Raw genomic sequence first — 27,317 nt, forward strand, 5'->3', positions numbered from 1 at the left:
GTGCCTGCCGCCTTTAAACAACACCTGGTGGAATCCAGGCGACTCTGTATGGCCCAGCTAGCGTTCTTTTCTAGCACGGGTGCTGGGAAATGGTTCCTGGCATCTCCTTCCCCTTTGTGCTCTTTCATGTTGGACCTCCTTTCTCCTTCATCACCCTTCATCCTCTCTGAAATAATTCAAAGGTCCAGGTTCCTTTATAATGGAACATCACCACCTTCTGCATGAGATAATCCTTACTGCTTCTTACTCTAGGTCTTCCAGCTCTCTGCAAATCTCTAATTAGCAAGCAAGCGTAACATTACTATCAGATTTCAGACGGGGCTACGAATATTGTTAAATGCTGCAATATCAACATTTATGTTGGCACTTCTGAACTTTCAAAGCCTGCCTGCAGGCATCCACAGCGGAAACCTTTAAAATTGATCTGGTTTAGCAAAAACCAGTTCACTAAACTTCCAGCCTCCCCCACTCGCCACCCCCTGACACGGCTTACAATTAAAGGCTTTATCTTCTATTTCTTTCGGCTTTTAAAGACATTGATCCAAGACGCTAAATCGATGAATTACAATGCAACATTATTCAAGTCTTTGAATGTCAGTTTCCGTCAGTTTCACTTGCAGCCACCACAAGGAAAGAACTCAATGTTTTAAAAAGAATAAAATAAAAGCACTGAGAATGACCTAAGTGATTCAAGACAGAATCAGACATTTTTCTATTCAGTGATGGTACGCGGCAAATCTGAATGGAGTCTGGTATGCCCCTGTGCTTCCCCTGTTCTGAAGATATAACCTTTATCCCCAGGGGGAAAAGCAGACAGCAAGAAGAAGGATATGCATAAACAAGCTTTAATTACCCTCATGATTCCCCTGAGCAAAGTCCATCAATACACAGCATAAAATGTTATTTTTTGGATTCCTAATTAAGGTTGTGACCAGCCTTTAAAATTCATTACACTCATCATTGAAGCCAAATCTTAATACCTCCCCATCAAGTCCCCAAGGAAGCTGCACACTTGGCTTTACAACCTAATAAATCCATTTTCAATTTAAGTGCATTTGCCACTAGCGATTTGGCCACTTTATATACTTGACCATTTTCAGAAAAATAAGACTCAAGCCAGCATTTCCTATACAATGCAGCGGGGAGAAAAAAGTCACTGTTTAAATTCAGAAGAGAAGATGCAAATACACAACTGCACAGGCAGTCTGACAAATGAAGGCCAGAGTTCCTTAACCTCCAGATAACTCTGAAATGAACACTGTCAAACAGTGTAATCCTGACTAACGTCCCACACTGTGATGCAGTCCACTGTATTCAGTGCAGGGAATGAGGCTGCTGGAAGTCTCCCCAAGGTAATGGGACATTTGTTCTCTTGCCCCATGGTAAGTCCAACAGCAGCCTCAATAGACTCGCTGCAGCAAAATCGCTGGCAGAAGTCCCAGCTCCATGTTGGGAAATAAGGCCAGGGGCATAGGGTATGACCGGCCCTGACAATCCCAACACCTCCTGGGCCTGATCCACCCTCCCCCATTGGTTACACCCCTCCCTGTCCTGCCCTCCTCTTGCCCCTCTGCTGGCCCACACAGAGCTTACATACTCCAGTACACGCCGGTCTTCCACTGGCACCAGTAGGCCATCGCAGGCCTTCCCATCCACACCACAATTACCAGCACTGCCACAACATGCTTTATAGCACATTTGTGACAGTATGTGCATTCCACCCCGCCACTGCTAGCAGCCTGTAGATTGGGCTGAAAATTTCTTTTCTGCAACAAAAATGATACAATTTTATTCAGAAGTAAGTCCCATTGTGTTCAATGAGATTTACTTTCAGGATAATATTATAGGATTACAGTGTGAAAGCTACATATGCACGTGACTATACTACTATTTGCTTTATTCACATAATGCATGTTTCAAATATCTACATTAAAAGTTACTTACCTAAATTGTTAGCCTTCCTTACTGCCACCACTTTTCATTTTAACTGTGTAGTTTCCTTAATCCATAGGAGCTGGGCAACAGTTCAGTGCTGCTATAACAAATATATGGCATTCCGGGGCAGATTCCTGACATCCTCTAGATAAGAATCTAACAGTGCAATCCTAAACATATTAACTCAGAAATAGGTTCGATAGTCTTCAATCAGTCTTAGACCCAAGTAAGCCTGCTTAGGATTAGAGTCCTAAGAGATAGTCTTGAAGGACAGTCAGAAAGTGCTTGATGAGGATGGCCAGTGTTCAAAACAGTGCATGACAACTCCTCAAGCATGCTAGTGCAGTGAGTAAGCACATGAACTCCGAAGTCGGTGGCCTCAGGAAATCAGCTATCTCACAGTCTTAGGGCGCAATCCTAACCTACTTTCCAGCTCTAACATAAGGACAATGCAGCTCCGAGGTAAGGGAACAAACATTGCCTTACCTTGAGGAGGCCTCCATGATTGCCCCCCCCCCCCCAACTGCAAGATGCAGCACATGCCCTACAGGCACAGCTATGCCAGTGCTGGAAAGTTGGCTAGGATTACACCCTTAGTCCCTCACTTCTCCTGTAGAGATAATACAGACCTACTTTACAGAGCTACTGAAAACAGTGTAATACTATTATAATTGAGGCACTTATGCACCATTTTATTTTTAGGTAAGTTTTGTAATGTGTAAATGGATAAATGGCTAATATGAAAAACATACCACAAAACTCTAGTGTAACAATACAGCATGCTTCAAGCACAAATTAAAAACTTTTATATGGTTGAAAGGGAGAAAAACTTTTTTTTGGTTGAAAGGGAGATATTTACAGCCCAATCCTATCTACACTTTCTTGGGAGAAAGCCCCATTGACTCTAATGGGACTTACTTCTGAATAGACATGCATAAGATTGGGCTGTTAAGCATGAGTTTAAGAATTCAACTTAAATAAACGAGAATTAAAAACTGCGTAGTTTTGGCTGGATTCTGAGTGTTCCGAGTACTTTATTTTTTTAAAAAACCTATTTTGTTTGAAATCTCAACTTTGGACACAATCTTTGAAGACTATTGAATACTATCTGTTCTGAATCAGCACTAGGGTTTCAACATTTTCATTCCCTGAAGAATTAGATTAAAGAAAATTATTCAGGTACAAATGAGTTTTTTCTTGTTATTTCACATTTCTATTTTCTGCATTTTTGTTATGTATTTTCTTTACAAAGGCCTTGGGCCAAAATTAATACAGCATTGTCAGCTTGATAAAAATCAGTATGACATGGACATCCCACAAACTGAAAATATTACACATGAATTAATTCACAGCAAGATATGCTCACATAGTTACCATTTATTTTATATAGTGTATATTTTATATATACAACAGTCAGACTATACAATTAACTATAAAGCTGATAATAAGTGACTGCACCTTCTCAGTGCACCTATTTTCATTTTTTCTTTAAGACTTAACTTTTTGTTTTAATCTTCATTTAAGACTTTGATGTAATGAGAAGTTTCACGTTGGCCTACGATTTTTAAAATTAACAATCCAATCCTATGCATATCTACCAGAAGTAAGTCCCACTGTGTTCAGTAGGAACTTACTCCCAAGTAAGACTATTTAAGATTGCAAATGATTGCTAAGTGTTCTAGAACTGTGGTTCCCAAACAGGTGGGTCATGACCCACCAGCCAGGGAAGCACATCTCTGGCCCCTTAAGGGTCGGGGCGAAGGATGGCAGTAATGCAATACCCAGGATCACGCCACTGCTGGAGACAGAAGGATTTTTTAAAACTTACCTAAGCCAGCGCCAGCCTCCCAGAGGGTTTGGATGCCTCCACAAGGCTCCTCAACCCTCAGGATGACTAAAAATAGTGAATGAAACTCACTTCCAGCTTTTTATTGCAAAACTGGAAGTGGGTTCCGATCGCTATTTTTTGTCATTCGGAGGCTTCAGGAGCCCTGCAATGGTGTCTGCGGGGCACCCTGTACCCACCACTCGGAGGTCAGCACTTGGTTAGGTGAGGAAAAAATAACACCCTTCTGTCACTGGCAGTGCCACAAGCCTGGGGATAGTGTCCCTGCCATCCCCCACCCCCACAAAGACTTATGTGGTTCCCAACTTCTGAGGAGAAGTTTGAGAACCATTATTACAGACAGTATTTTAAAATAAATCTTAAAAAAACATTTTTGAACAAAATAAATATTATGTAAATCTTTGATTCAGAACCATAGACAATAGCTGTGCATGTGATATAGAAGGATGGAGGTGGGGGGCAGTTTATGAGCTGTTCAGAATATGATCAAGGCAGGGAGTGGGGTAGGCAGGGGGAAGTTTGAGGGAAGGTTTCTGCAGGGGTTGCACACATCAGCATCCTAGCCCACGTTTCCCAGCCCAACATGCTCCCTGGACTTATACCTGCTAAGCTTATACTAGCTGGCATGGGTCTGAGGACAACCATTGGCAGCCAAATGACTTATAGAGAGGTAAGTAAAAGTATTTGGAGCATGCACTGCATCCTATGGTGTGGGCAATCAGATATCCTGAGAGACACAAGTACCTCTCTCGGGTCATCTGGTTGCCCCCACCACATGGTTGATACTATGTGGCTGTAGCATGTAGGCTGGTGGGGGATAAAACTGGGACAAAAGCGCTGAGCAGTGCTGCACGCAATCACCTTTGCAAGTGAACTGACAATCAACCATACCAGGAATGTTGGCTCAAGCTGGCCCCCTCTGCCCCTCCCCTTCTCCTTTTCCTGGAGGAAAAAAAGCTGCATTTACAGCACAAGTGCTGTGCAGTGAAACTTCTTTTCATGTGAGATCTGCCTTCTCTCCGGCTCAAGCTAGAATCTGCTATAGAAAAGCCCTTTATAGACAGTTTTAAAAGCATGTTGCTGACTTCTTCTTTTTTTTTAGCTGTACACTTATGGTGTTGCATTCTTGCCATCCCAGAATAGGTACATGTATATCGACCATGTCAAGTTTGAGTGCTACAATTGTGCTGCTGAAGCTACAAGTGAAAAAGTACTATTTTAAGACCTTACTATTGCATGAGGCCATGATGAAACACAAATTTCTTCATGCTTCTAAGAGCTTGCAGTTCCATTTGCTCAGGAAAAGAAGAGGAGGAGTCTTTAAAGGACTTGAAATACACACACACACACAAATGCCCTACAAAGAACTTCAGTGAAAAATCTACAGTTATTTCAAAAGTTTATCTGGTATCCTTAACTCTTTGTAGACAGCTTATAAAACAGCTGCAGAATGAAGCTTCTGGAAAGTCATGATATTAGAATATTTTAGACATAGAAAGATTTTGTAAGCTGTTAACAACCAAGAAGCTGAAATGCCGAAGGCAGGGAAACAAGGAGAAAGACAGTGTTCCAAGATGCAACAAGAACTCCAACACCTGAATCTCTCCTGAAACTCACAGACAGGAGGCCTATCTGTTTCCTAAATGGAAGAGTTAATTGTGCTATAGATTAAAAACATGTATTAAAAAAATTAATCACAAACTGCATAACGATAACTGATTATTCTCATTCCCAAACTATATAGAACTAAAGCTCCAAGGACTACAGAGTAAGAATATGTTGTAGATAGGTAGCACAATGTGCTCTTTGAGATTCTACTAATCAGATTATTCATAATATGGAAGAACAGGTCAACTCCACTCAGACATCACTTTTTCAGATTGAACTGAGATACCAGCTATTTTTATTTATTTATTTGATTTATATTCCACCTTTCTCCCTGAAGGGCACCCAAGGCGGCTACAAATCACAATCAAATATTAAAGGTGTTGTGGTTTCACAGAGAGGAAGCCAATATCCTTGACTGGAAATCCCATTTCTGTCATTATTGATCCTGATGTAAAGAGTCTAGTTAAAAACATGTGGAATTCATATCACCGTCTCAAAGACTCTGACTAGGAAGCAAAGGGCGAGAGAGCAATCTCCCTATTGAGGGTTAAATGGGTAGCACCAAAGAAAATGTGTCTCAGACACATTGAGGAAGATCGAAGGAACCAGCAATTGACCATCAATGAGGCTAGAAATATCGCCACTATCACCAAGTGTGGAAGTGTGTCATGAACAACACATGGATCCCAGAGGCACCTACAGCAGCATATTGGTCAAGAAGAAGAAGAAGAAGAAGGAGGAGGAGGAGGAGGAGGAGGTGGTATGCGAACCTCACTGGGGAGGTTGCCTCGTCATCTCAGAACAATTCTGGGAAAGATCCTGTTCTTTCCCTCAGTTGTCCTCAGTTCTTGCAGTGTGCACACACATCATAAGGACAGCCCTGCCAAATATGAACAATGGCTAAGTTCATATAAGGAGAGCTGGTTCCTGAAATGTGCAAGTCCAGGTCATGCAAGATTAAAGGTAAGAACCAAGGTAAGCACCTTGAATTGGACCCGCAAAGTCAGCAAAGGTACATCAGAAAAATAATATGGGATCATGCAACAGACTCATCTAGTTCAGCATTACATCTGCCACTGTGGCCCACCAGCTGCTTTTGGTAAGCCCGCAAGCATTCTTTTCTCCCACCATTGCTCTCCTGCAACCAGTCTTCAGAGAACACTTCCACTGGACCTAGAGATAGCACACAGCCATTATGACTAGTAGTCATGAATAAACCTGTCCTCCATGACTTGTTCCAATCCTCCTTTAAAGCCACCTAAACGAATGGCCAACACCATATCTTGTGGTAATAAATTGCACAAATTACATGCTGTAAGGAATTACCTCCTTTTGTTTGACCTAAATTTCTTACCAACCAACATCATTGGATAAATCCTTGTTCTAGTATTGTAAGAGTGGGAGCAAATCCTCTCTTCATTTTCACCATACCATGCAAACTTTTATATGTATCAATCTTGTCCCACATTAATCATCTTTTTTTTAAAAAAAGCACAAAAAACATGGTAACTTTTTCCCTTATGGAAGATGCTCCAGCCTTTGGACCATTTCAGTTGCCCTCTTCGGTGCCTTTTCTAGCTCCACCATATTCTTCTTGGGGTGCCTAGGGAATGAGAACTATACACAGTATTCCAAGTGAGGCTGCATCTGGATGGGTGTGTTCTGTGTTTCCCAACCCTTAGAAAGATGCAGAGTAGGAGCATTCTGCACTGGTTGAAGCTTCCGGGTAGCTTTCCAGGAAAGCCCCATGAGAAGTGTTATTACAGTAGATAAGCATACTGATTACAAAATCATAGATCAATGTGGCAAGATCCTTCTTCTTCAGAGAAAGACATAGGCTATGTAATAGATGAAATTAATAAAAGGCACACCTGCCCATTACTGATACCTTCCTATCCAAAAGCAAAGTGTCTCTCAGAACCCTTCATAGGCTCCTAATGTGGGCAGATCAGGAAACTAAATATATTACTTGTTAACAGCTAAACATAGCAGAAAGCCTAAACTGGGACTCTCGGTATGAACAACGCACAAGCACTGGCAAATAATACAGTGGAACAATAGTTTTCTATTCACATTTAATTCAACCCTCATCTGCTATGTCAAGCTAAATAGCAGCATAGTTCAATAGGTCTCTTCTGTTTATTTGAATGAAATGCTCTCAGATAAGGTTGAGTACAAAATACTCATCAACTATACACAAGCAAAAGTTATGCAACATATGTCAGTGGCTCATGTTGATGCCTGTTATGGTTGGAAGTGACACCAACTTTCTCCCTTTCTTCAAAGTCATTCTCAGAACCTAACTTTTCCCTAAGGCCTCTAAAACATCCCCTTAGACTGGCTGAAACTGAAGGACCAATCCCACCCAACTTTCCCAGTGCTGATGCAGCCACAATGCTGCTCCAAGTTAAGGGAACAAACATTCCCCTACTTTGTGGTGGCCTCTATGACTGCCTCCACATCACAGGAGGCAGTGGACACCCTGTTGGTACAGCTGCATCAGCACTGGGAAATTGGATAGGATTGGGTCCTAAGGTGACAATCCTATCCACACTTACTTGAAAGTAAGTCCCATTGAATTCAATGCCATTTACTTTTCAGTACACATGCATAGGCTTGTGCTATAAGTCTAAATTTTTATGACTGAACACACACGTTTCCCTTGTTTATCTTCACTAGCATCTTGTCCCTTCTCCTGTGTTGAATTTTCTATTGTCTGGTTATTCAATTTCTGATTGCCTTAAGACAGGAACCTACACCTTGTTGATACTTTGAAAAGTATTACACATAATTATGGCACTTTATTAATATTAATACTACTAACAATAATATTAAAGTCTTTTTTTGTCAAAAGGCAGGCAGGCACTATCAGAAGAATAGACTAAGAATTGACCGAGAAAAATATTCATAATTTTTCAAGTTAGAAGTGGCAAGTATCATGGCTTTTAGTTATATCCCATCTGCCACCTATTTGAGCCATTAAAATTTTGTTTTTAAAGGATTAAATAAGTAGCAGCCTCAAGCTAATGAAAGTCAAATTATTAGTATAAACATGCCACCTTTTATTTCTTTTTTCCCTCCCTCCAAGAATGCATTTTCTCAGTTTTGTTTTCTATTTTAATGATTATAATTTATCACATTAGCTAGAGCTGCTATTTTTTGCTGAGACATCTGTGAGGGGGCAGTCTCAGGTAAAAATAAATATGTGAAAGCCTTAGTACTATGAACAAGAAGAGAGAGAGAGAGAGAGAGAGAGAGAGAGAGAGAGAGAGAGACTGCTAGATTCTTTGGATTTGCCACCTGCTGCTCTCTTTTTTTGGGGGGTTTATCAGCCTCTCTTAAATACTATTTCACACAGCCCTTTATTTAGAAGGCTAAAACCAAAAGGAATATAGGAGTCTTTTAAAAATAAGCACTAGAAGTTTGAAGCTGATAAAAAAAGATGTAAGACCTGCTACATGTGTATGAACATAGACCACATTCACCCATGACTAGCTCTTGCTTTTTCTGGAGGGTCATTGTGAGATGCAAGTTAGGGGTTCTGGGCTAGTAGCTCAGTCATCACCCATCAGGATCCCTGCCAGCAAGTTCTGTTGCCCCTGGCCCCACACTTTGTTTTTGCTTCTGGGAGGGCGATGGAGTTGTCGTCCCTCAGGAAACTTGACCCCAGAACCTTCAAGTTGCTGATGAAGCTTGTATATAGGACGTTTATCAACAAGAAATACATGATAGATGTTCAAAGACCATTTTAATTGTTCTCACTGTATGGGTGTCTCTAACATGTATTACAGGCTCCATCTCTGACTCAGCTTTATTATTCATAGTAAGTGCCACATATAACATCAACCCAGACGAACCTCTTGTTCACAACAGACACCCAAGACAGTCACACCTAAACAAGGATGTCACAATGCAGTGAGAGAGGACAAGCTAGGTTTGGAATGCTAACTGTTTTCACAAATTGGGAAGGAGTTAGTGGAGGGTGGAGAAAGAAAGCAAACTGGCAGCTGGAAAGGGGAGGCTGTGGCAGAGGAACAGCAAGCAACGCAGGACGGAAAAATCATTACAGCAAAATCAGGGGGGAAATGCAAACCCGCCTGGAAGTGAGATGGACCAAGGAAGGTGAGCAATTAAGGGCCCAATCCTATCCAATTTTCCAGCACCAGTGCAGCCACAATGCAGCCCCAAGGTAAAGGAACAAGTGCTCCCATACCTTAAGGAGGCTTCTGTGACTGCCTCCCTACCACAGGATGTAGTGCATGCCCCTTTGGCACAGCTGCACCGGCACTGGAAAATTAGATAGGATTGGGCCCTTAATCATAAGGAAATGCAAAATATTCCCCCACCCCACCTCAACAAACTCCACCTTCATCAACCTGAGTCTGCTCCATCCCTTGAAATGGAAGACTGGAAAGCACGCTGCTACACCCCTCCACCCACCCAGCAGCTGATTCAGGTTGAGGTGACTGGTGCATTAGAAGCCAGTAAGTTGAGCAACACTCTCTCTCTCCATATGGTTAGGCCAGCAGGTAAGCAAGCAAGCAAGCAAAAACCAGAAAATAGGCAGCTAGCCACGCCGTTGCCATTGCTAGCAACAGCAGGCAGGCAGGGCAAATGTGCAACTGGTGCCACTTCTCGTTGCCACCTCTGTGCCAGCCTGTCTCTTCTGCCACTTTTCAGGCCAATTGGAAGGAGAGGAGGAAAACAGGCATGCGTGATAGCCAGCCAGAGACAAAGGATGGGAAATGGTCACTTGGGAGGAAGGGGGAACTGCTGCAAAGGGGAACAGAACATCCAGCTTCCTCAAGGAAGGAAAGAGAGAAAACAGTGGGACAGCTGAATGAATGGGGAAGTGATTGCAATGGTGGCGGCAGCAGCAGGGGCACATGGTGCACCTAGTCACCTCTCCCAATCTTGGCCAGATGCAAGCAGTTCGACGCACTCTATTGATTGGCCAGCACTGCACGAAAACAGCCCACATTTTTCCAGTGCAGAAATCTTATGCACATTTCTGAAGGCGGCTTCTGGCTCTTCCAGGGTACTGCTTACAGCAGTCAGAAGATTTTCTGCATCAATCCGAGCACAGACCATGACAGGATGCAAAACATGAATATATGTACCACAGGCAATACAGCTCTACAATGCCACTACACATCTCTGTGAATCTACCATCTGCACATTGCCACAATTTGTCAGCGCAATATCAAATGTCGGTTCACATTTAGAGCAACAGAGATGCCACTTACCCGTAAAAAGGAGAGATCTCGGTTATGTTCAATGCTGGTGATTTCTAGGTTGCCCATTACCACCTCACAGTTTTCATAGTACTTGCGCAATGCACGATACTGCTGCTCCAGATCAGACAGAGAGCTCAGCTTGTTCTCAGTGCCAGCACAGACTGCAAAAAGGACAGAGGGAAATACTAAATTAGACCTCATATAAATATGATACAGAAGCAAAAATTTGGGGAACGAGCCTTGCCTGCATTATGTCATTGGCTCTGATACAACATGGCTCATTACTCCATACATTATGCCTACAGCAAAACGACGGCCAAAGACACTGTTAGATGCAAATATATGCCATGACCTTACCAGTTCAGTTAAGCATATGCAAGCACTTCCATGTACACAGTGGGTTTTTCTTTTTTCTTTTCACCCTCCTGGTCATAAGCCATCCGGCTGCCCTGTTCCACATTGAAAGATGCTTTGGAAACACACGAACATTTCAAAGCCTCTTGCAATAATGTAGCACATGGGGTGGGAGATTCGGGATTTAGCACCGGAAATGAGAAAAGCCCCACTGTGCTCAGTGATCCGCAGGCATGCTACTCCGTCTGGTAACTAGAATCTGCATGAGGATTTCAGTGCTGGAACTGGAAGATGTTGGAGCGATGCCTTTCAAAGAACTACGCTGAAAGCAAATCAGTGCAGCAGGCAGTGGAACCCTGCGCGAACTTGAATGGCTTTTACCTAATGGCAGCCGATCATGTGGTGACTCTTGACTACGCAGACATGTATTTCAGTGGTAACCTCCCATCATGCAAAGGCTGGAGACAACCATCTTGGCAACAACCACTTCGAATCCAGGGAACCAAGAGCCACATAGCGAGTTTTTAATGGCCAAGAAGACTAAGTGAACTTTCATTTGAATCCTATCTCAGAGATGGAAGGCAGGAGATCCAAGTGGATCTGGCTGCAGCCACACAGTGCTGCAGGACAGGGGAGTTGGTTTCTGTTCTGAATGAAGAAAAGTCACATTGGTTCTTTTCTTAACCAAAGAATATTTGGTCACAACATTCGTTTGCATCACAAGGCCAGAGAAAGTAAAGAAGAAACCTTTCCCACAGCACACAGCTGTGTTTAAAAAAAAGGAAAAAAAAGATGTACAATCACAAATTGTACCACTAAAGGGTGGGAAATTCTAATGACAGCTCTGCACCCTATTTAAAGAGTTAGGAAGGATGCACAAAATGGAACATGGAAAAAGCAGAAGCAAAGTTCATTCTCTTCCCAGATTTGTGGCTGCAGTAGTATTGAAGGGGGAAAGGAAATTTAGGGGCATCTCTGCTTTTCATCTGCTCCCATTTAAAATTCAGTATACTATACAGTTAAACATTTGGCACATCCAGAAGTCTGAAGTGTAGTTCAGTATGTTTTATAAAACCGTTTTTTCCCCTGCTTCATGGGAGTTTTAACTCCAAACTACACTGCTGAGGCAGCATGATACTTAAACTTCAACAAATAACAAAAACCAACAAAGCCATTTGGGATATTTTAAAAGCTACGTATCAAGAAAAACGCCTGCATAAACAAATATCTTCAAAGCAACATTTTCACTTCAGTTCCTCCCAGGTATTTTTTTCTCACAGTCCACATTCACTCTTCCTATTGTTAACTATTGCTTCTAAACTGACCACTGTCCCTTATTTCTAATAACCAATCAGACTTCATACTTCATACATACCAATCATAGTTGTGGCTATACCACACTATTCTTTGAGTTTTATTTTCCACCAGCATAAGAACAGCCCCGCTGGATCAGGCCATAGGCCCATCTAGTCCAGCTTCCTGTATCTCACAGCGGCCCAGCAAATGCCCCAGAGAGCACACCAGACAACAAGAGACCTGCATCCTGGTGCCCTCCCTTGCATTGGCATTCTGACATAGCCCATTTCTAAAATCAGGAGGTTGCACATACCCATTATGGCTTGTAACCCGTAATGGATTTTTCCTCCAGAAACCTGTCCAATCCCCTTTTAAAGGCATCCAGGCCAGATGCCGTCACCACATCCTGTGGGAAGGAGTTCCACAGACCAGCTACACACTGAGTAAAGGAATATTTTCTTGTGTCTGTCCTAACTCTCCCAACACTCAATTTTAGTGGATGTCCCCTGGTTCTGGTGTTGTGTGAGACGGTAAAGAGCATCTCTCTATTCACTCTGTCCATCCCCTGCATAATTTTGTATGTCTCAATCATGTCCCCCCTCAGGCGTCTCTTTTCTAGGCTGAAGAGGCCCAAACGCTGTAGCCTTTCCTCATAAGGAAGGTGACCCAGCCCAGTTGCCCTCATCATCTTAGTTGCCCTCTTTTGCACCTTTTCCATGTCCACTATGTCCTTTCAGAGGACATAGTCATACCATAGTCATATGACATACCATAGTCTTTCGAGACTGAAGGCTGCCAACATGAATGTCCTTTTTGAGATGTGGTGACCAGAACTGGACGCAATACTCCAGGTGTGGCCTTACCATCGATTTGTACTAGCTGTTTTGTTCTCAATACCTTTTCTAATGATCCCAAGCATAGAATTGGCCTTCACTGCCGCCACACATTGGGTCGACACTTTCATGGACTGTCCACCTCCACCCCAAGATCTCTCTCCTGATCTGTCACAGACAGCTCAGAACCCATATGTGAAGCCTATATGTGAGGTTTTGATTTTTTGCCCCAATGTGCATGACTTTACACTTACTTACATTCAACTGCATCTGCATTTTGCTGCCCATTCTGCCAGTTTGGAGAGATCCCTCTGGAGCTCCTCACAATTGCTTCTGGTCTTCACCACTTGGAAAAGCTTGGTGTCATCTGCAAATTTAGCCACCTCGCTGCTCAACCCTGTCTCCAGGTCATTTATGAAGAGGTTGAAAAGCACCGGTCCCAGGACAGATTCTTGGGGCACACCACTTTTCACCTTTCTCCATTGTGAAAATTGTCCATTGACACCCACTCTCTGTTTCCTGGTCTTCAACCAGCTGGTCTCCCAATCCATGAGGGGACCTGCCCTCTAATTCCCTGACTGTAGAGTTTTCTCAGTAGCCTTTGATGAAGGACCAGGTCGAACACCTTCTGAAAGTCCAGATATATAATGTCCACGAGTTCTCCCACATCCACATGCCTGTTGACCTTTTCAAAGAATTCTAAAAGGTTCGTGAGGCAAGACTTACAGAAGCCATGCTGATTCACCCTCAGCAAGGCTTGTTCGTCTATGTGTTTTGAGATTCTATCTTTGATGAGGCATTCCACCATCTTATCCAGAATAGATGTTGGGCTAACCAGCCTATAGATTCCCAGGTCCCCTCTCCTTCCCTTTATAAAGATCGGTGTGACATATGCTATCCTTCAATCCTCTGGCAGCGTGGCTGTTTTTAGGGACAAGTTGCATATTTTAGTCAAGAAATCAGCAACTTCAATCTTCAATTCCTTAATAACACTTGGGTGGATGCCATCAGGGCCTGATGACTTATTGATCTTTAATTTGTCAATGAGGTCTGAAACATAATCTCTTTTAACCTCTATTCGACTTAATTTCTTGGTCAGGAGGGGTCGTTCGTGCAGCCGTATCTGCCCAAGGTCTTCTGCCATGAAGACAGATGCAAAGAACTCATTTAATTTCTCTGCCATCTCTAAGTCTCCTTTTATCTCCCCTTTCCCTCCCTGACTGTCCAGAGGGCCAACCGCTTCGCTGGCAGGTTTCCTGCTTCTAATATATTTGAAGAAGCTTTTATTATTTCCCTTAATGTTGCTGGCCATGTGTTCCTCATATGGAACTCCCATATCACCTTCTTACATTTCTTTTGCCACAGTTTATGTTCCTTTTAATTCTCTCATTAGGCAAGACTTCCATTTATGGAAAGAAGCTTCCTTGCCCTTTATGGCCTCTCTAACTTGGTTCATTAGCCATGCGGGCACCCTCCTAGACTTAGAGTCCAATCTTGGGCTCGATGCCATGGCTTCGTGCCGCCGCGCACTGTCACAAACATGCCATAAAGCACGTTTGCGAGCCTCACCGCCAGGCTATCCCCCGTGTTAGCCCAGCACCAGCCGGTGCTGGGCTAGTGCCGGGTTATCACCGGGCGGGCACCCAGCCTCCACCGCTTGGTGGGATCATGGACCGCCAAGCTGTGGCATGGTAAGTGGGGGTGGGGAGGGGGGAAGCCATTCTAGGGAGGGGGGAGGCCAGCGGGGGGCGGAGATAGGGCGGGAGCGTGACGGGGAGGCGGGGAGGGGCGGGCGGGAGGCGGTTCCTTGGAGCTCCACTCTACTGGATCCAAGGCATTTGTGTGGGGCTCAGCACCCTACACGAATGCCTTTACCACCAACCTTTTGGTCGGCGGTAAAGTGAATAGGCCCATTGCGGGGCTGCTTCCCTTACCAGGGAGAAGGGGACAAAAGTCCCCTTCTCCTGAGGTGCCGCCTGCGGTAGCCCAAGGCGTGCAGGATCAAGCGGCAGCCGTTCTCGGTGCCACTGAGGCTGGGCACCCCGGACAGCTCAGGATTGGGCTGTTAGTCGAGCCCTTCTTCCTTTGTGGTATACACCTCTGCTGGGCCTCTATTACTGTTGTTTTAAGCCGCCTCCATGCACTCTGGAGAGATTGGACTCTTTTTACCCTCCCTTTCAACCTCCTTCTAACCAGCCTCCTCACTTGAGGGAAATCCGCTTGTTGGAAGTCAAGAGTTTTGTGACAGATTTGCCTGGTATTCTTCCCCCGACATACATGTCAAAACAGATCACAGCATGGTCACTGTTCTCCAAGGGCTCAGTAACCTTTACATCTTTAACCAGGTCCTGAGTACCGCACAATATTAAATCCAGAGTCACTATTATTTAATATTATTATTAAATAATTAATATTTAATATTATTATTAAATTATTTACTATTCTTATTATTTAATATTAAACCCAGAGCCACTAGGAACGGTGTGTTTCTATATATTCCTCTTCAGCCCCAAGCTCTCACGTCTCTAACTATGCTTCTTTTTAAATATTATTACTGGGAACACATTAATCTGCTTTCAGAATAAATTGGCACTATGCTAACGTACAACATGGTGCTCTATTTTTCCACAATTGCCACCACTCATCCAAAGAGAATTGTCTCTAGGAGAATTGTCCCTTCATTGATTTCAGATCTTTAAAAAATGTAAGAGATTCTTAATCAGAAGCTTTTTCAACTGCAAGTGTACATTTTTTTTTCGTAAAAAAGTGATCCCCAAAGAGGAAACAGAGCAACTGAATGGCTTTCAGGAAGAAATTTCATCTTTTCTAAACAAACCTATACCTGCCAGTAGAAAAGAAAGAAAAAGATGACAAGAATTTGCACTTTTATAGAGTCGGTAAGTTGCCCTTCTGGAGGTATATCTTCTCTTGCTACTATATGAAGTGAAGTACCAAAAGATGAACAGAGCACTGGGGAGGAATTCCCTCTCTGTTTCCTGGCTGTGTTCCTAACAACAATGGTCTTGACAAATAAGTTCCTAATGTACAACAATCTGGCACTTCTCTTCTCCTGTGTCAGAGCTGAACTCCCAGATAGAGCAAAGGTACCTTACCTATTCACATGGAAGTCCATGGACAGAGAAAACTGACACAATTGTTTTCTTTAATTAAAAAAAAAAAAAGCCCACCTGGAAGATCTGACTAACCATGTGAAAATGATCCCTGCAGTGCTGGAAAAACACAGGTCCTATTTATAATTACAAAGGAGTTCTGGCTTCATGGAGAACTGTGTCAGAATCCCTACTGGAGGTCAGAGTCATTAAGAGTTCCTGCAACACTCCAATTGTTCATTTTACAAAGCATTTTCCCTATAGCATGTCTTTTGGACCTACAAGAAAGGGTCTTATTACCCTTTCATGATCTGAATAGAAAGACTAAGGACCTTCCTGCTTTTTAAGAAAAGGAACATCATGACATTTCATGTAGCAGTGAATTTAAGGAAAAAAAAAAAGCCTGGGGGGAAAAAACTGATGATAAAGTTCCAGTGGAGGCTCAACAATATAGCATCACAGCTTAGTGCAGGGGTGCTCAAACTTTCAACTTTAGGGATGCTGGACCTTTAACAAGTGTATAGAAGAAAGAATTGCAGCAGGTGCAACTTGTCATCCCACAGATTAGCTCTGTCATCCCACAGATGACAAGCTGCACCTGCTGAAATTCTCTCTTCTATACACTTGTTAAAGGTCCAGCATCCCTAAAGTTGAAAGTTTGAGCACCCCTGGAGTGGCTAAAAGTCACTTACAGAGCAATCCTAAAGGATACTTAAGCCATTTCTGCCCAATGTTGCATATATGCAACAGGGATCATATGTGTACACCTGTGGGCTGGGCAGAAATGAATTAAGCTGGCAAAGCCATCCCTGTGCTGCAAATGTACTCATGAAGTATGAGGCCCTACATTACGTCAGCAGTGCTGCATCTGATCCCTCTGCTGGCTGGCACAGGAAAGGTTGCACTGTGCAGCACAGGGGCTGGGAGAGTGTTTTGGTGCAATAATAGATAACTTAATTGTGGGGATAAAAGAGCTAATATCTGTCCTGGGTGCCGTTTGGCATTGCAATTCTTGGATTACAGATGGTTGGCGGTGCTTGATGCAGCACCACAGGTCCACAAGAGGCAGAAACAGTAGTGAGGCTGGGGAAAGATGGAAGAATAAAGACCCAAGGGGTCCATGCCCCAGTATTTTATATCTTAAATTCCCACTCACCTTTCTTTTGCACCTTGATGGCAAAAGGACTGCCATCAGAATCTGATTGCTCATTCCTGACTCAAGATAGGTGCTTCTATTATTCTGTTCAGGGTGCAAAAACAAGCTTTTGATGTGTTCTAGAGGGTCTCAATTAGTATGCAACTCTTATAGATTTGCCTTGGTGCACTTTGGGACCTCAGGCTCTTGCTATCAGTCCACTTCAAGTGCCATGAACCTAGCCTGGGTCATGGTCTCCTGGCTTTCATTCAGCATCCCATACATGTGCAGACAAATGTGTAATGCAATCGTGTTTAAAAAAAAACAAAAAACACATTAGGCATCACAGGGTGTGAACCTGTCACTAGTTTTAGTGGACAAGGATGACTGTTCCCTCTGCCTCTTTTTGCCATTTGTTTTGAGCTGGGTGGATTAAGCTGCTGGAGCTGTTACCACCTTTAAGGCGCAATCCTAACCCCTTATGTCAGTGCTTTCCAGCACTGACACAAGGGCAATGCAGCTCTGAGGTAAGGGAACAAACATCCCCTTACTTTGAGTGCCCCACAACTGCAGGATGCAGCACACGTCCCATTGGCACCACTATGCCAGTGCTGAAAAGTACTGACATAAGGGGTTAGGATTGCACCCTTAGTGTCCTTGGCCAGGCTTCCTGTGCTAGCTGAGAGGTCAAGCATTCCATTTTAGGAATCCTGCTTTAATAAAACCAACTGGATGAAACTGAACAAAAACGCTGTCTCTGTTTGAAATTCTAGCTCAATTAATTTTACTTTTTGCCCTATCATAAAGGGTACACTCTGAATTTTACATTTGCAGTAGACTAGAGAAAGCAACAAAGGCAGAGACACCCAACAAAGGCAGAGAAAGAAAAACTACATTCTGCAAATACTTACAGAAGTATAAATCCTTCAGCAATGCCATTTCCCATTTTAAATAATTGCTTATGGCTGATGACTTCAGGGAGGCAGCCATGTTAGTCTTTTATAGCAAAAACATTAAAATGTCTTTAAAGTCTTAAAGTCTTGTGGAAAAGACTTTTTGTTCTTTTTGCCAATGGATAGCTACAGAGACATGATTTGCTCAAGTCTGGATTCATTTTAATTAGCTTCACTTCATGCTACAGCATGCGCCTATGTTTAGCTCTCCTCAACAGAACAAAACTGCAACATTTTAAAACACCAAAGTTCTTATATTTGTGTGTGGCGTGTGTTGTCTTAAACAAGAAAGAAAGAAAAATTTCTATGTAACTGGACTCCAGGAAAGATGATAATTTGTGCTTCTCTACATGAGGCCCTGCCTGAGAGCAGCACGACTTTCATTTGGCCATCGATTTGCCAATCAGGCTATATATATACAAGGCGTTGCTTGCAAGATCAGGCCCATTGATTTCAGAAATCCATGTATGAAAAGAGAACAAATTCACTAAATACCACGCAGCCCTCCTTCGAACACAGCCATAATGTGTTTGTCAGCTTGTCCTTATAGTGCTTTATTAGAGTAAATTCTTTGGCTTGTGCAAAGAACAATGCTCCATAGTTTTGAAGGGATGAGTACAGAACATCAACATTCTTTGGCACCTTGAATGTTTCAGCTAGTATGCGAACACCTCCTAAGTTATGGTTCCTTAAGAAATGCTAAGGGACTGTGTGCACAATCACTCATCTTGAAACCCATCTGAGTTGTAGAAAGATTTTTCTGATGCCTCAGCAACTTGGAAGTAAGGAAATTAACTACATGGTAGGTAGAGGCCCAAACAGACCTGGTCATTCAACAAATACCTGTATTTCTTGTTCCCCTATGGCTACCACTGCTTTCAGATCTCTTATAGGAGGTCAGGAAAAGATGGCCTGGTGTTGCCTAACAGGTCTTTTGCCACTAACAGTACAAGGCCCCATCCAACATCCACAGAGCCTCCTTAGCTCAGGCTGGTCATATTAGGTTAACTTCTTTTTATCTCAGACAAGTGGTTTATTCATATGTAACTAGCAATTTATTTTCTCCCATTCAGCTCAAGCAAATAGTTTGCTAAAATGAGCAGGAATACATATAAGTTAAATATGGGAACTTGAGGACCGATTGTGGCTCTGTCAAGGCTGAAGTTCCTGGGTTCAAAGGTTGACGTTGCCATGTACATCAGAGAAAAATTCTTGCCTGAAACCCTGGAGAGCCCCTTATTTGGCAATGGCAACAATATTGAGAGACATGGACCACAGTGTAAAGTCGGTTCCTATGAAAGCATAGCACTGCAGGGACTGTCTTCAACAATCAGTAAAGTACTTTGGAGCTCCCTGGCCCTGACTACAAGCAATGCAACTACAGGATTTCATCAGCTTATATGCTGCACTGCTAGTGTTGGCATGTGAATCAGGGCTGCATGACCATGTTAAAATGGTGTCTTCATTTGTTTTGTGGTATGCATAGAAGTGTTCTTAAATGTTTTTATTCTTTCACAGATTTCATCCACCCCAAGCGCAGAAAGTGGTGTCACTGAGTTGACATACCCATACTGAGTTGGGTACTCAGTACTGAGTTGAAATACCCAAGAGGGCATTTTTACAAATTATAATTACTTTAAAAGTATACTAGATAGGTGATATTGGTGGTGTAGTGTCAACAGATGCTGCACCCCCCAGTCCAGCCCCCTATTTCTTTTTTTGCAGATTTCACATTTTTTCCCCTCAGTTTTTGGGGTTGGGGGATTTGGTTTTTTGTTGTTTTTTTTTACACAAAAATAAGAAGGTCAGAAAGTGGTGTTATGTGTTTTTATTTCTTATCACTTAGAAAAATCACATTTCTAGGTATACAAAAGGTAGGTGCAATCAATGGAACCCCACTTGCTATCGTATCTTACAGCTTTCAACCAGCATGAGGTCCCACGTTTGCTATTTCTGCAATAACCTTTGAACACTTGACAACTATTTTTCCTGTGCCACATCAGATTTGTCACTTTAAAAGCAAAGCAATCCATTTTGTTATTGTTTCCTTTCATTCTGGCACATTTCTTGCAAGGTGAGTTTTCTGGTTGCCTTGTGTTTTTTTAAGTTTTCAGATCTTTCCTTATTGTATAGCTGTTTTATAACTTTTCGGGGGGGGGGAATGGAAATTACATTGACTTCTGAACATTTCTAAGCATAGGAAAAGAACCACAGTTTTAAAAGCATTAAGGGTCATCAATGATTTCACACTTTGGAGGCAAAAGATGTTACTTCTCAGTGAAACAGAAGAAACAGCAGGCTGTGAATGGAAGGAAGGGATGCAAATCCAGAACATGACAAGTGGGTGATACAAGTTTCAGGGCCTGGCCTCTGGGTCAGAGTGAGAGGATATAATGGAGGACGGAGTACCTATACCTTTAACCATATTGACGAACTTTCTATATGCCAATAAAGGTTTACCAAAGTAAGTAAGTATCTTTAACCATTGTATTGAAGAGGGAATTCTGGCAAGTGCAGCTCAACATGGAAGGGTTGAAAAAGCTGCACCTGTGAAAATTCCCTCTTCCACACAATGTTTAAAGACAGTGGTTCTCAAACTAGGGCATCACGGCACCTAGGCCAGAGAGCACTGGCCTCTTCCCCCTTAAGGGATCTGGAGGGGGGAAAGGCAGTGACACAATATGCTAAATCGCTCTGCTTTGGAGGGGCACGGGGGCTTGCTTTGACTGATCAGAGCCTGCAGCAGCCACCCAGGGGTGCAGGAATCCCCTGCGCCAGCCTCTGCAGGGCTCCCCAACATGTGGAGACAGCCAATCGTGACCACTTCCAGTTTCGCAAGCACAAAACCGGAAGCAGTTGCAATCATGATTTTGAGGGTCTCCGCAGCGGAGTCTGGCGCAGGGACTCCCCGCACCCCCAGGAGGCTGCTAAAGGCTCTGGTAAGTCAAAGCGAGCCCCTGCACCCTCCCAAAGTGGCACAATCTAGCGCATCAAGTCACAGCCTTTCCCCCTCCCCTGCACAAACTTACTGTTTGAGAACCACTGGTTAAAGGTATAGACACTCTGTCCTCCACTGTATCTGGTCACCCTGTTCTGGGCTCCTTCAAAGACCCTGCCAAGAGATTATCAACTTACTGGCCTTGGCAGCTTCAGAGTCAACACAGAGTTATATGGACCTGGTCTGGCACAGTCTAGAGGACATGAGCCCTGTCATTAAAAGGAACCACTTAACAAACATGGCATGAGTTGTTAATGTCTTCAGAGGAGAAGGACTGACCCCTGACAGCATCACAGAAAACCTGAGGGAAAGCATAATAATGAGAACCAATCCCACAATCTTGAAGGAATGATTGCTTCATCATGCAAACATTTCTTCAGAGCAGTAAACAATTTGATAAGCTAGTGTTTCTGCAATATGAGAAATAGCTGCCAGTGTAGTACTTCTGAAATAGTCATTCTGCCACTGCTTTTTTCTTGAACAGTTATATATACCTATTTTTCAGGAGTTCGTGTTCATTTGGCATACTGTATATATGCAGGTGGAAGTGAAACAGATCAACCAAAATGGCAACAAAATGTTCACAGCACAGAAAGCCCACACTGCAGGCTTCAGACTTGGTCAGATAATCCTGTTTGGCATTATTTCCCTCTATTAAATGCATTGTTATGTTTAAATACTGCATCACTGTGAAAATATGCTGGAGGGTCTACATCATGTGTGCAAATAGCTACACGCTTTTTAGGTGTTGCCAAGAACATCTTTCTACCTTAGGCTGGGATAAATTAGCTCCCCCCGCCCCTTTTCAGTCTCTACCAATCTTTTCCTTGGTTTGTTCTAGTATTGTTTTGCCTTGAGCTTAAGTCCTTAGCTCGAACGTAGGTACTGGACTTGACAAGCAATTAGAGCAAGCAATTTCCACTCGTCAAACCCTGCCAGATTTGTCATCTGCCATCTGCGCTATCATCTGGCTGTCCTCGCGGCCTTGCTGTGAATCTGGATCCACTGGTGTAGGAATGAAGAAACGGTGCATGCAGAAGAAACTGGTGGGAAGAACACAACACAGAGAAGGATGCTGACATCAGGATTATTGGTGTGGGTTTGCATTTAGGATCTCAGCAGAGGTTTCTATTTGTTTCAGAGTTTTATTAGGGAGGGTTGTTTTGATGGGAGCTCAAGAGTACTGCAGTTTCCCTGCTTCTACAAATATTGAAAGCTGTGTTTTATGGAATCAAACCCTTGGTCCACCCACTGCTTTCTACTCTAACTCAGCAGTTGCTCTGCAGGGTTTCAAGCAGACCTGAGATCTTTCTCACTGGTGATGCTGAGACTTGAGCCTGAGACTTTCTGCATGCAGTATGCATGTGCTGTACCACTGAGATGTGCAAGGGCACAGCTGCACCAGGATGGCATCATGATTTGGGAGCTGGGCTTACATCTGGAAGACATAGGTTCAAATCCCCATTCAGCCATGGAGCTTCCTGGGTGACCTCAGGCGGTCACTATCTCTCAGTCTCACCTACCTTGCAGAGTTGTTGTGAGGACAAAAGGAGGAAAGGAACTATGTACATCTGCCTGAGCACCTTGGAGGAAGGGTGATATAAACAATGAGGGAGGGAGGGAGGGAGGGAGGGATGGATGGATAAAATCACTCATATACACACCTTGCCAAGACTAGCCTGTGATTTGAACCAGGAGCATCTTGGACCCTAAATTAAAGTCTTATCTTAAGGCTCAACAAACCATAAAGAGTCTTTTGGGAGTGTGTGTGCATGGGCTTAAGTCGTTCATTATGTCTCTTTCAAAAGCAATAAAATGAAATAAAATAAAAAAAATCCAAAATCTGCTAACATGCTTTATTTTTTTCCACATCAAAAAGATGTTCTACAGGGGTTAGTTTTACACAATCCTAATAACTCCATGGCGATCAGAACCTAGAGTTCCAGAGCCCACTTCCAGCATTTTTTCAACTGGTCTCAGGGTTTTTCAATGATCATTACAGTCTCTATTGTTGCATAACTTTTCATCTCAGCGCACAAATCTGACCCCTGTAGAACATTTACAGTAACTAAGGGAGCAATCCTAAGGCGCCCTTGGGAGTCAGCTGGGCCAGCATAGTGATGCGCACCCGCCTGCAGAGGCTGAATCCAGTCTCTGTGCCAACCTTGAAGGGAAGACTTTCGTTGGCTGAGCTCACTCCGCTCTCCGCGGACTTACGCCACCTCCTGAGGTGGCGTAAATCCGAGGAGACCCATTGGCGCTGCAGTGACTTTGGGCCCCTATCTTGCACTAGATACACTACAGGCCTCCTGGCCTGCCTGTTCCAGTACAAGGTAGGATTGCACTGTAAATTAATTTACATTTACAGTAACTAAACTAACAGCGCAAGCCTATGCAGCAGCCTAGAGTGTCCCAAATAAAGTACATTTATGACATTTACAGCAGCACCAGCAGGAGGGCCTGTGCTGGTCCACCAGTGCTGGGTTCAAGACCCTAGCTGCCAGCGGAGATGAGTAAAGCACTGAGAGGCTCATGGGCTGGGTGAGGGAGTTGAGAGGGCATTCCGGAGGCAGGAAGGGGGTGTAGTAGGGAAAGGAAGAGTGCAGAATGGGCTGGAAAAGGCCTGGGAGGGAGAGGGATTGGTGGAAGAGGCCTCCACTATATCCTAACCTCCTTCCTGCTGGCATTACACGGGGCGTCCCAGATTTGTGCCAGTGATATCGCTGGTACAGATCTGAGAAGTGCCACTGGACTGGCTGGGGCTTTACTCAGCTTGCACTGGATACAGCATAGGGCCATGTGGCAGGTTAGGATTGTAAGGGCTCAATCCTATCCAATTTTCAAGGGCCGGTGCAGCTGTGCCAACGGGGTATGCACTGCATCCTGAGGTGGGAAGGCAGTCACAAAGGCCTCCTCAAGGTATGGGAACATTTGTTTTCTTAGCTTGGGGCTGCATTGTGGCTGCAGCAGTGCTAGAAAGTTGGATAGGATTGGGCCCTAAGTCTACCAGGTGCAAATATTACCTCTAGGAGGCATCCTGTCAATGGTTATTTCAGGAGTGCAATTCCATCACAGTGCCATGCAGCCCTAACTTTTCAAGACGCACTGCCATCAAACTACTATGCTTCTTCTGTCAGCCTCTTGTATTTCTGTCTGTGGTTTGGGAAGAAAAAAGATGTGTTGTAGTTGCTAGGCAATTATAGGTGGGGATTTACATCTATTTTCACATTGACTCAGAAGTGTCTGGAAGTCCTTCTGCGGGCTTCATTCTTTCCTTCACTCCTAGAAACCAGGACAATATCCAGCCTTGGTATTAAATGAACAATCATAACCACAAAGAGCAGGACAAGCCATGGAACAAAACAATGGGTCTTGCTAGGTTAGAAGAGCTAGATGCAAAGGAGGACAAAGCTCTTGTGCCTTTGATAGTAGTTGTGTGAAGGAGAGATGTTCACAGATGTTGCCGCTTTGGCATTACAAGTGGCACTTGCCAATTTTTACTGTTCTACAAAACTTGTGAAGCCATTGAAGCAGTGTCCTTCTTTGAAAGGGTGCTTCCATTTGTAGAGGGTGCTTTCTCCTCTACCCCCACACATGTGCATTCTCTCTTTGTGAAAACAACCAGCCCCAGAGGAAAAAAAAACACCCTTCCATTTCCCCTGATGAAACATGGATTTCTCATGAATATGACAGGAGGGAAAAAAGGAGCAGAGATGGTAGCTCCAATAAACCTTAACACGAAAAATCACAAGCAAAACGGAGAGGTTGTTTGGCATGCATGTGCATGAGTGTGTAAAGGAAGAATTAATTTGCAGAGTAGCTTCTGCAACATCTGTTGCGGTGCTGGGACCAAATCATTTGCAGTCCTACTGAATTATGCTCTCTACTTCAAAGGATGAAGGATTTTCCCCCCTTCACTTCTTTGTATAGCTGACACTCTCCTAGAGGACCAAGGGACTGCTTAACTTGCATGGCACATCGCTTTGGTACAGGAGCAAAGAATTCCATAGCAACTCCAACAACAGTAAAGCTCCTTTGGGATTCAGCTTCTCATTTGCCTGTGGAGAGCCGGAGGGAGGGGGGTGTCCAGAGGAGTGCCTGGGCGCTGCAGGCATTTACTTGACTTAAATGTGTTTTAATTAACAGCACACAAAATGCACTGAAATTCAAGCTTCTTCATCTAATATCAGACTCAGTCCCATTCAAACCTGAGGCAACCAGTCTCAGCGGGTGATTTCTTTTTTGCTCCAACTGAGATTTTAAAACTCCCTTTGGCAATAAATCGGGGATCCTTTTCTTCCCACCAGTTTGCCTTGTGCAAAAGAGATTATTGGTACTGGTGGTGGGCTGGTACTGATCAGTGTTTAATTTGATCAGGTACAGATCAATATAATTATGTGCAATTATTCACCATTTGATTGTAGTGCATTTGCTATGTAGTTACAGGGTAACTTGGTGGGTACTTGTGCTGTAAAATTAACACAAATTACATAATAATCCTCTCCCAGAGTCAACTGGTAATTGCCACATAATCCATAGGTCACATAATGAAAAGGTACAAATATCTGTAATTAAAATGAGTAATGGCCCAATTAAAGGGAACCACGCCTTAATATTCTACCCACACTACAACACTGAGTTGGAAGCAGATGAAGAAAAAATAGAAATTCTTGACAAACACTTGGGAAGCAAAAGCCACACAGTAAGTTCCCACCATGGAACAAATGAAGCGAGTGCTTAAGCATAAAATATCCCCTTTAGGGTTTAAAAAATCCTCTATTCAACTGAGCAAGAATGAAATTAAAATTAACTGACACTAATGTTTCTCCAAACCACCTCCAGCGCACTGGGAGACTCAGCAGAAGATGACATTCTTGCCAGTCCCCACAGGTTTCACTAAGATTAAAGTAAAATTATTGTAGCATTGTAGATTTTCTACTGATATGAGCTTCCAGTTTAAACACACGCACGCACACACAATTTAAGCAATAATTCTAACAGTTCTCATCAGAACCAATCAGAAAGCAGAGGAGGTGCCAAAAGACCTATAACTGATTGGATCCAAAGCATAAAAGGGGGAAAGCTGGAAATGACAGGGTTGGGAGTGGGCTTCTGCAAAAGGGGAAGTTCAGAGGCACAAGCCAGTTAAAAATACAGTTGATCTGAGCAGAAGGAAGGTATCTGAGGGGGAACACGACTGAGATGTATAAAATTATGCAGGGGGTGGATAGAGTAGATAGAGGGATGTTCTTTTCCCTCTCACACAACACCAAAAATAGGGGACACCCACTAAAATCAAGTGGTGGGAGAGTTAGAACAGACATAATAAAATATTTTTTTACCCACTGTAATTAATCTGTGGAACTCCTTGCACCTTTAAATGGGGATTGGACAGATTTATGAAGGAAAAATCCATGTTTCAAACATGATGGGTATATACAACCTCCTGGTTTTAGATGTAGGCTACCTCAGAATGGTGGCAACAGGATAAAGGTATCTTGTTGAGGCATCTAGTGGCCACTGTGAGATTAAGGAAGTTGAACTAGATGGGCCCTTGGCCTGATCCATCAGGGGCACTTCTTATATTCTTATGATCTCCACATTTATTTCTGCTCCATTCACAGGTAGTGAGCATGGGAACATTTTGTTGACACTGTGAGGGAGGGACCAAGAAATTCTTCAAAAGGTTTATAATGTGCCCAGGTGGAACATGACTTCTGTTTTCTTTTAAACTTTTTTTTTCACCTGCCAGGGCCATCATTTTCTCCCAGAAGTCTCTTCAAAAAGATGCTCTATCATGACAGGGTCAGTCCTGAGACATTCTGGGAGAGAATTAATAGGAGACACAGCAGGAGCAGGTTTCCAAGAAGACCTCCACTGCTGCCACTGCCAAAGAGGAAGTGGGGAAAAAAATATTTAAAAAGGAAAAAGAAAGAGAAACCAACTAATGGTAAACCTGGCTGAAACTTTCAAAGAATTCATTTAAGTCCCAAGAGGTTGCCCCAGCTCTGC

The 27,317-nt window shown here is 43.3% G+C and overlaps 1 protein-coding gene across 4 annotated transcripts in view; it reads right to left on the reverse strand.

The window, feature by feature from the left end:
- Positions 1-27,317, reverse strand: part of ERBB4 (erb-b2 receptor tyrosine kinase 4) — a 912,234-nt gene that overhangs the window by 531,941 nt on the left and 352,976 nt on the right. For all 4 annotated transcript variants that reach the window (XM_066626312.1, XM_066626139.1, XM_066626395.1 and 1 more), the window contains exon 2: positions 10,636-10,787. In XM_066626312.1, the coding sequence (XP_066482409.1) occupies positions 10,636-10,787 (152 nt within the window). The remainder of the gene's footprint in view (positions 1-10,635; positions 10,788-27,317) is intronic.

Source organism: Tiliqua scincoides, chromosome 1, assembly GCF_035046505.1.
Source record: "Tiliqua scincoides isolate rTilSci1 chromosome 1, rTilSci1.hap2, whole genome shotgun sequence".
NCBI classification, from domain to species: domain Eukaryota; kingdom Metazoa; phylum Chordata; class Lepidosauria; order Squamata; family Scincidae; genus Tiliqua; species Tiliqua scincoides.